The sequence below is a fragment of the Rhinopithecus bieti genome, unplaced genomic scaffold (genome assembly GCF_001698545.2).
Source record: "Rhinopithecus bieti isolate Rb0 unplaced genomic scaffold, ASM169854v2 scaffold_10088, whole genome shotgun sequence".
NCBI lineage: Eukaryota > Metazoa > Chordata > Mammalia > Primates > Cercopithecidae > Rhinopithecus > Rhinopithecus bieti.
In genome coordinates, this window is record NW_016806409.1 from 826,571 (window position 1) to 837,079 (window position 10,509).

At 44.7% G+C, this 10,509-nt stretch overlaps 1 protein-coding gene across 3 annotated transcripts in view; it reads left to right on the forward strand.

Annotated features, from left to right (window-relative positions):
* Positions 1-2,830: 2,830 nt before the first annotated feature.
* The window catches only part of DBF4B (DBF4B-CDC7 kinase regulatory subunit), a 43,281-nt gene continuing 35,602 nt past the window's right edge, over positions 2,831-10,509 (forward strand). For 2 of the 3 annotated variants that reach the window (XM_017876077.1, XM_017876078.1), the window contains exons 1-2: positions 2,836-3,047; positions 3,512-3,574. In XM_017876077.1, the coding sequence (XP_017731566.1) occupies positions 3,029-3,047; positions 3,512-3,574 (82 nt within the window). In that variant the 5' untranslated portion in view covers positions 2,836-3,028. Of the gene's footprint in view, positions 3,048-3,511; positions 3,575-10,509 lie in introns of all 3 variants that reach the window. The other variant, XM_017876079.1, reaches the window with a different exon arrangement.

Below are 10,509 nucleotides of genomic sequence, written 5' to 3' on the forward strand. Positions count from 1 at the left end.
TTTTTTTTAGATGGAGTTTCACTCTTGTTGCCCAAGCTGGAGTGCAATGGCAAGATCTCAGCTCACTGCAACCTCTGCCTTCCAGGTTCAAGCTATTCTGCCTCAGCCTGTAGCTGGGATTACAGGTGCCTGCCACCACACCTGGCTAATTTTTTGTATTTTTAGTAGAGACGGGGTTTCACCATGCTAGCCAGGATGGTCTCGATCTCCTGACCTGGTGATCTGCCTGCCTCGGCCTCCCAAAGTGCTGGGATTACAGGTGTGAGCCACCGTGCTTGGCTGGCTTTTTTTTTTTTTTTTTTTTTTTTTTTTTGAGACAGAATCTCACTCTGTCGCCCAGGCTGGAATGCAGTGGGGTAATCTCGGCTCACTGCAACCTTTGCTTCCTGGGCTCAAGTGATCCTCGTGCCTCAGCCACCCGAGTTGCTGGGATTATAGTTGTGTACCATCAGTCCAGGCTAATTTTTGTATTTTTAGTGGAGATGGGGTTTCACCATGTTGGCCAGGCTGGTCTCGAACTCCTGGCCTCAAGTGATCCACCTGCCTCAGCCTCCCAAAGTGCTAGGATTACAGATGTGAGCCACCGTGCCCAGCCTCATGTGTGTGACTGCTGTACATGGGATCACATTCTTGATTTGGCTCTCAGCTTGAACATTATTGGTGTATAGAAATGCTACTGATTTTTGTGTGTTGATTTTTTTTAATCCTAAAATTTTATTAAAGTGATTTATTGGGTCTAGGAGCCTTTTGGTGGAGTCTTCAGGGTTTTCTAGGTATAGAATCATATCTTCAGTAAACAGAGATAATTTGATTTTCTCTTTACTTATTTGGATGCCTTTTGTTTCTTTTTCTTGCTGATTGCTCTGGCTAGGACTCCCTAAATACATTTATATTTTAAAGTATTTTCATTTTTTAGAGTTGCATAGTGTTGCACAGTATGACTACACCATAATTTATTTAACCTACTGCCCATTGTTAATCAATATTTTCATTGCTTTTGATCTTTTGGTATTGCAAACAATGCTGAGGCAGATACCTCTATTAGACAAATTCTGTCACACATGTGAAAAAAGAACATGCTGAACCATCTTGCCTCTTAAAGTTTCTGCTTGGAAGTGATGTCACTTTTTTCTTTTTTCATGAGCCAAAGCAAGTCATATGGCCAAGCTTTTGTTCGTTCATCAGGGCTGAGATGTATAAGCTTCCTCAGGGAGGAGTCCCACTGGAAGAGATACCAAGTATATGTACTATATATACCTCTACGAGTGTTTAAAATATATCACCCTGGCCCGGGCACGGTGGCTCACATCTGTAATCTCAGCACTTTGGGAGGCTAAGGCAGGCGAATCACCTGAGGTCAGGAGTTCGAGACCAGCCTGGCCAACCTGGTGAAACCCCGACTCTACTAAAATACAAAAATTAGCTGGGTGTGGTGGCAGGTGTCTGTAATCCCAGCTACTCAGGAGGCTGAGGCAGGAGAATGGCCTGAACCCCGGAGGCAAAGGTTGCAGTGAGCCAAGATCGCACCACTGCACTCCAGCCTGGGCAACAGAGCGAGACTCCCTCTCAATAAATAAATAGATATAAAAACTATCACTCTGGTTGCTGAATGGAGAATGGATTATATTGGGGAGAGGAAGGAAGCTACTTGGGAGTGGAAGTGAAGAATTGACCAGGTACTTTAGGCAAGAAATGATAGCGGCTTGAACTAGGGTGGTGGTGGTCTGATTCCAGATGTACTTTGGAGGCAGAGTTAGTAGGATTTGTTCTTGGAGTGGGGATGGGCACAAGGGAGAGTACTGAAAGATAACTTCTAGGTTTTTGGTTTGAGCAACTGGGTGAATGATTGTGACATTTGAGGAAACAGTAACATTTTACTGAGAGGGGAAGACCTGCGGGGAGAACAGGTGGTTTTTTGACAGGGGCAGCGAAACAAATGTTCTGTTTGGAATGTGTTCAGCCTGAGGTGCCTATTAGACATCCACATTGAAATGGCCAGTAGCCACTTGAATATGTGAGTCTGAAGATCAGACAGGGCAGAGTCACAGAAAATCTGAAGGCGTGGCAGAGCTGAATTGTAAAGCCATGGAGCTGGATGAGATCTCCTAGAGAGATAAGGGAGAGGGATAAGGGCTAAAGCGTTGACATACTCCAACATATATAGATGAACAGTGGCTTTGGATCCAGCAAAGGAGTCTGAGGAGGGACCATTGAGATAGGGCAAAAACTGGTAGAGTGCTGAGTCATGGAAGCAAACAGAAGAAAGTATTTCAAAGAAGGAAGAGTTCATCTTCTATAAGTTGGATATGATGACGATAGTATTTGAGACTGTGGAAATCACAGTTGACCTAGATAAGTACAGTTTTAGTGGGGAGGTCCCCAGCTCTCCACTGAATGATCTCTAATTAGGTCAAATTTGATCTCTAATTAGCAAAGTCTAATCAGATGGGTTGAAGAAAAGATGGGATGTGAGGGATAAAAATACGTTTTTTGAGAAGTTTTGTTGGGCAGGTAATAATTGAAGAATGGGAGGGGGACAAAAATGTGAAGATGAAATGATGATGTGTAAGTGAAATCTTTATGTAAACTGTAAATGCTTTGCAAGTGTTAGGATTATTTTGTTATTTAGTATTCAAACTTCTAGGAATTTCAATGCAGCTCAGTGTGAAGAATCACTAAAAAGCGACAACTAGTCCTCAACTTGAGGACCATTAAAGGGCAGAGCCGAGAAATGAAGAGACGGTTTGAGAAGACGTAGGGGGTGGGGGAACGGAAAGAGGACTTGCGGAACTAATATTGTCCTTCCAAGGACACCGTAGGGCGGATCTCGCAGCTACTGCCTTGTTTTAGGGGCGGAGCCGGCAGGAAATTTAAACTGAAACCGCGGCTGAGGACGCCAGGAGAATGATGTTGTAGCTGCCCTGGGGTAACCGGGACTGTGGAGTAAGGAAGAGCTCATGGAGCTCGCGAATGTAATACGGAGGCCTCTGATGAAGGAGTACGGAGGCCGAAAAGGAGCCGGCATTTGATGAGCGAACCGATAAAGGGTACGGATGCCGGGAAGGGGAGAAAGAAAGGCGGAAGGGGTCGTTAATAGTTGAGGCGAGGTGCAGGGTCGTGGAGGGCGCTTAGGAATTGAGCAGCGGGTAGGTGCAGAAGCTGAGGAGGGTATAGGGGCCGGGAAGGAGTCACAGGAGTTGAGGGGACCGAGGAGTGAAGGTGGCACAGGAACGTAGGGGACAACAGCCTGGAGGGAGGTATGGAGATTGAGATGGGCTGGAGGTGGCCAAGAGGTCACGGCCGTTGACTGAGCGGAGTCTGAAAGGAGGCGGAGAGCATGAGAGACAAGAGCCTGGCGGGAGTCGCGGGATATAGGTCGGAATGGAGTTGAGTCTTGCTGTTCCCAGGAGTCGCGTTTCAGTGCGGGTTTTGGTAGACAGTAGTGGGTGGGAGGCATGGAAGGTCGAAGGGTTGGTGAAGATGGTTGAGCTGCTGTTATGTCCTTTCTCAGGAGACGATTGCCTCGTGCTGGAGAGTTCCATGGCTGATAGTAGGCCCCGGGCCCCGGACCTAGGTGGGTAACAAGTCAGAACTAGGGACAGGAGATGAAAATTGCCCCAGGGTCTCTTGGAAAAGACCAAGAAATGTTCGCCCTGTTGGAGTTTTCTGATCGCTCAGTGTTTTTATATACTTATTTGTTCATTTTATTTATTTATTGAGACGGGGGTCTCGCTGTGTTGGCCAAGCTGGTTTCGAACTCCTGGCCTCAAGCAGTCCTCCTGCCTAGACCTCCCAAAATGCTGGGATTACAGGCGTGAGCCACGTCGCCCGGCCCACTTAGTGGTTTTATGTGTGTATGTACGGACGCAGCATCATAGACCGTTTTGGGATTCATGGTCAAGTAAGGTCAAGTAAGACTCATATTATGAACAAGAATAGCAGAAAGATGTGGAGTCAGGATAGAGTGACTTATTAAACTTATAAATTATTACATTCATAGTTGTTTACAATAAAATCTGTAAGTTAAACACTGCTACCTAATTAGGTAAGTATTTTAGCACATGGCACTTCCCTCCATACTGCCCCTTTAGTTAATACCATCCAGTTGGCCGGGCGCGGTGGCTCACGCCTGTAATACCAGCACTTTGGGAGGCCAAGGCGGGCGGATCGCGAGGTCAGGAGATTGAGACCATCCTGGCTAACACGGTGAAACCCCGTCTGTACTAAAAATACAAAAGATTAGACGGGTGTGGTGAGGCGTGCCTGTAGTCCCAGCTACTCAGGAGGCTGAGGCAGGAAAATTGCTTGAACCTGGGAGGCAGAGGTTGCAGCGAGCCGAGATTGCGCCACTCACTGCACTTGGGTGACCGAGCGAGACTGTCTCAAAAAAAAGAAAAACAAAATGCCATCTGGTGTTACTTCTGGATTGTTTAACAGATATGCCATTGGCTTGTAGCCTTTTAAACAGTAATTCACTTCATTTACTGAGTTATTTATTCTTAATTCTTTCCATCTCTTGTTGCTTTTCTTTTTTTCTTTCTGTTTCTCTGGAGAACTTCCCTCAAGAGTGTTTTCTTTTTTTTTTTTTTTTTGAGGACGGAGTCTCGCTCTATTTGCCCGGGCTGGAGTGCAGTGGCTGGGGGTCTAAAGCTCACTACAAGCTCCGCCTCCGCGGTTTACGCCTTCTCCTGCCTCAGCCTGCCCGAGTAGCTGGGAACTTACAGGCGCCACGCCCGCGCCCGGCTAGTTTTTTGTTATTTTTTTGTAGAGACGGGTTCACGTGGTTAGCCAGGATGGTCTCGATCTCCTGACCTCGTGATCCGCCCGTCTCGGCCTCCCAAAGTGCTGGGATTACAGGCTTGAGCCACCGCGCCCGGCCAAGAGTGTTTTCAAAAGGAGGCTTTGTGTGATAAACTAAGAATATATTTATTTCAGCCTTGTAGTAAAATTTAAGTCAAGATTTTTTTTCCTTCAACACATTGAAAAATTACAGTGTTTTCTCTTTGTTTTCTTCAGCATTTGTTTTTTATACTTGTTGCTTTGTAAGTGACCTGCTTTTCTCATTAAATGTTTTAGATTATGTGAGCCTATGGATTATACTGATGAAAGAAAAAATATTTTATTTTATTTTATTTATTTTGAGACAGAGTCTTGCTCTCTCACCCAGGCTGGAGTGCAGTGGAGCAGTCATGGCTCACTGCAGCTTCAGCCTCCCCAGGCTCAAGTGATCCTGTCACCTCAGACTGCCAGGTAGCTGGGACTAGAGGCACTTACCACCATGCCCAACTAATTTTTTTTGTTGTTGTTGTTTGTTTGTTTTGTAGAGACGAGGTTTTGCCATGTTGCCCAGGCTGGTCTTCAACTCCTGGGCCCAAGCGATCACCCTGTTCGGCTTCCCAAAGTGTTGGGATTACAAGCATGAGCCACTGCGCCCAGCCCAATAGTTTAGATTATACTTTTTTATATTTGTTCTTAAAGTTTACTATAAGATGATTATGTGTGGATTTTAGAGAGTTTTATTTTCATTTTATTCCAGTTTGATTTTTTTTTTTTTTTTTTGAGACAGAGTCTCACTTTGTCGCTCAGGCTGGAGTGCAGTAGCGCCATCTCGGCTCACTGCAACCTCCACCTCCCGAATTCAAGCGATTCTCCTGCCTCAATCTCCTGAGTAGCTGGGATTACAGGACCGCGCCACCATGCCCAGCTAATTTTTGTATTTTCAGTAGAGACAGGGTTTCACCATGTTAGTCAGAACTAGTCTTGAACTCCTGACCTCGTGATCCACCTGCTTCGGCCTCCCAAAGTGCTGGGATTATAGGCATGAGCCACCACACCTGGCCTCCAGTTTGATTCTTTAAAATTTTTTTTTATTATTATTTTATTTTAGGGACAAGAACTTGCTCTGTTACCCAGGCTGGAGTGCAGTGGCACAGTCATAGCTCACTGCAGCCTCAAAGTCCTGGGTGCAAGCAATTCTCCTGCCTCAGCCTCCCAAGTAGCTATGTCTACAGGTGCATGTCTCCACACCTGGCTTCCTGTTTGATTCTTGCTTAAAAGAATCATAGCTTAAAAGGCAGGCCACGTGCAGTGGCTCACAGCTGTAATCCCAGCACTTTGGGAGGCCAAGGTAGGCGGATCACCTGAGATGAGGAGTTCAAGACCGAGTTCAAGACTAGCCTGGCCGACATGGTGAGACCCTGTCTCTGCTAAAAATACAAAAAAAAAAAAAAAAAAAATAGCTGGGGTGGTGGCAGGCTCCTATAATCCCAGCTACTTGGGAGGCTGAAACAGGAGAATCGCTCGAACCGGGGAGGTGGAGGTTGCAGTGAGCCGAGACCATGCCATAGAACTCCAGCCTGGGCAACAAGAATGAAACTCTGTCTCAAAAAAGAAAAAAAAAAAAGCCAAAGTTTATCACAAAAAACAGGAGACGTGAGAGTTACTCTCCTTTCAGGCTGTCTGATTTCCACTTCCTAAGAAACAACCATTTACAGCTTTTAACTATTTCTATTTCTTCTAGAAGTTTCCACCTTATTTCTGTAATATGCTCATACTGTTTTAATTGTTTTCCAATTTGAATTACGTCTTTTTTTTTTTTTTTTTTGAGACAGAGTCTCACTCTGTCGTCCAGGCTGGAGTACGTGCAGTGGCTTGATCTTGGCTCACTGCAACCTCCACCTCCTGGGTTCAACCGATTCTCCTGCCTCAGCCTCCCGAGTAGTTGGGACTACAGGCACGTGCCACCATGCCTGGCTAATTTTTTGTCTTTTTAGTAGAGATATGGTTTCACTGTATTAGCCAGGATGGTCTTGATCTCCTGGCCTCGTGATCTGCCCACTTCAGCCTCCTAAAGTGCTGGGATTACAGGCATGAGCCACTGCACCCAGCCCAGTTTTTTGTATTTTTAGTAGAGATGGGGTTTCACCATGTTAGCCAGGATGGTCTCGATCGCCTAACCTCACAGTCTGCCCTCCTCAGCCTCCCAGAGTGCTGAGATTACAGGCGTGAGCCACCACACCCGGCCTATCTTCTTTTTTTTATAGAGATGGGGGTCTCCCTGTGTTGCCCAGGCTGGTCTTGAACTCGTCTTGGGCTCAAGTGATCTGCCCACCTCAGCCTCCCAAAGTGCTGGAATTACAGGCGTGAACCACCATGCCCAGCCAATTTTGAATTATGTCTATTGACTTTCTTCTATGGGCAATAAAGATTTTTTCTGTCCTACCACTTCTTTGCACCACACACAAACACACATACATTTCCCACCTTTCCTCTTATCCCTCTTATCCCCCCAGTATATATGTAGTAATTTTGGTTTAGTCATTTGTATTGACTTTTTTTTTTTTTTTTTGAGATGGAGTCTTGCTCTGTTGCCCAGGCTGGAGTGCAGTGGTGCGACCTGGGCTCACTGCGAGCTCTGCCTCCCGAGTTCACGCCATTCTTCTGCCTCAGCCTCTGGAGTCGCTGGGACTACAGGCGCCTGCCACCAGGCCTGGCTAATTTTTTGTATGTTTTTAGTAGAGATGGGGTTTCACCATGTTAGCCAAGATGGTCTCGATCTCCTGGCCTCGTGATCCACCCACCTTGGCCTCCCAAAGTGCTGAGATTACAGGCGTGAGTCACCGTGCCCTGCCAACATTATTTTCATTATGTAAACATTATTTGGCTGGGCACGGTGGCTCACACCTGTATTCCCAGCACTTTGGGAGGCCGAGGCAGGTGGATCACCTGAGGTCAGGAGTTTGAGACCAGCCTGGCCAACATGGTGAAACCCCGTCTCTACTAAAAATCCAAAAATCAGTAGGCTGTCACGCATGCCTGTAATCCCAGCTACTTGGGAGAATGAGGCAAGAGAATCACTTGAACCCAGGAGGTGGAGGTGCAGTGAGCCGAGATCATGCCACTGCACTCCAGCTTGGGCGACAGAGAAAGATTCCTTCTCAAACAAACAAAAACATTATTCACCACCGAGCTATATAATAAACTAAGAGATTTTCTTTGTTTTTTATGTATGGATCACTAATTCAGGTCCAAACTCTTCACCAGAGTATGGGCCTTCTCTCAATACTTTCAAGCTCATCAGAGGGTCTGTCAATTTGTCTTGGAGACATAGCATTTTAGTACTCCAGTCTGATCTGGCTGTGTACTAGGCCTGTTGCGCTAATTTCGTCCTCCCATCTCCTCTCATTATTCTGTGGAATTCTTTTTGCCTCTTTCCTGTGTTGGATCCCCTGTATTTTAAATTCTATATTTTTTACATCATGGAATACTACTCAGCCATAAAAAAAAAAATTCTTTTTCTGCAACTTGGATGGAGCTGGAGGCCATTACTGTAAGTGAAGTAACTCAGAATGGAAAACCAAATACCATTTAGTTTTCACTTGTAAGTGGGAGCTAAGCTATGAGGATACAAAGACATGCAAAGTGATATAATGGACTTTGGGGACTTGATGAGGGGCAAGGTTAGGAGAGGGGTGAGGGATAAAAGACTACATATTGGATATAGTGTACATTGCTTGGGTGACAGGTGCACTAAAATCTCATAATTCACTATATGACTCATCTATGTAACCAAAAACTACCTGTACCCCAAAAGCTATTGAAATAAATAAAAATTTTAAAAATGAAGAATTAAGTTTGGGAAGCCCCACAGCAATATTTGGCTTTCCTGAAATTCTGTATAAATTTAGACAAGACTGTCTCAACATGTATCCATCTATATGCCAATGTGGTAACAGTCTCTGTATGTTTTTTGTATTTGTTTTTAACTTTCACTAAACAAGTAATAAGACATATCCTTCATTCCAGTTCTACCCCTTACTAACAGTATGATCTTGGGCATACAGGATTTCTCTGTGCCTCAGTTTCCTTATCTGTAAAACAGGTATAATAATTTTATCTTCTTTATAGACCTGTTGAGAATATATTGTGCATAGCAAGTGATATATATTTGTTATTTTATTGCTATTGTCAAAATTATTAAATTTTGATTTGTTTGTAGAAATGGAGTTTCACTTTGTTGCCCAGGCTGGTCTGAAGTCCTGAGCTCAAGTGATCCTCCCACCTTGATCTCCCAAAGTGCTGGGATTACAGATGTGAGCTACCATGCCTAGCTTATTATTATTTTTTTTAATGGGCAGCCCCCAAACCAGAATAGGTTCAGAGAGGCTCCTATAGGAAGGCTTTTAGATTAGCTGGTCTCCAGTATTGGCTACAATGTAAGTCACATCTTGTCTTTCTCTTCAATATTCTGAAATTCCATGACAGTGTGTCTTGATGTGGGACTTTTTTCATTTATGGAGCAGGTACCTTTCAATCTGGAACAGCATTTTCTTTAGTTGTGGGAAATTTTTAGCATTATTTCTATAATATTTGTCACTTCTGTTTTCTCTTTTCTGTTTTTGGAACTTTAATTGTTTGGATATTAGATTTCATAGATTCTTCTTTTGATTTTCTATTGGACAGAGTTTTGCTCTTGTTGCCTAAGCTGGAATGCAATGGTGCGATCTCAGCTCACTGCAACCTCTGCCTCCCAGGTTCAAGTGATTCTCTAGTCTCAGCTTCCCAAGTAGCTGGGATTACAGGCACCCGACACCCGGCTAATTTTTGTATTTTTAGTAGAAACGGAGTTTCACCATGTTGGCCAGGCTGGTCTCAAACTCCTGACCTCAGGTGATCCCCCCACCTCAGCCTCCCAAAGTGCTGGGATTTCAGGTGTGAGCCACCGCACCCGGCCGATTTTCTTGTTTTTCTCTCCCATTTTCCATCTATTTTTCTTTCATTCTGTTCTCTAGAAAATTTCCACAACTTAATCTCCAATTTTGTTGAATTTTTAATTTCTATAACATATATTTCCAAGAACTTTTTCTTTTCTGTGTGTTTCTTTTCTCACAGTGTCTTGTTGTGCTTAATGGATATAATGTATTCCCTTTCCACTCCCTGGTTGTTAAGTGTACTGTTTTTGTTTCTTTTTAGTTTTCTTCTGCTTCCTACATTGTGTCTATTTCCTCTTCTGTTTTTTCTGTTTGTTAGCCTAATTTCTTTTTTTCTTTTTTCTTTATCTTTTTTCCTAATTTCTTTTTTCTTTCTTTTTTTGAGGCAGAGTCTTGCTCTGTCTGCCAGGCTGGAATGCAGTGACGTGATCTCAGCTCACCTGCGACCTCCCCCTCCCAGTTTCAAGCAAATTCTCTTGCCTCAGCTTCCCGAATAGCTAGGACCACAGGCACCCACCCCCACACCTGGCTCATTGTATTTTTGGTAGAGATGGGGTTTCACTGTGTTGGCCAGGCTGGTCTTGAATTCCTGACCTCAGGTGATCCACCTGCCTCGGCCTCCCAAAGTGCTGGGATTACAAACGGCCACCGCCCCCAGCCTAGCCTAATTTCTTGTTAGAAACTTTCTTTAAATGTCTGATGATCTTTGTTTACCTATTCATATTTAAGAATGAGGAGAAGGGGCCGGGCGCGGTGGCTCAAGCCTGTAATCCCAGCACTTTGGGAGGCCGAGACGGGC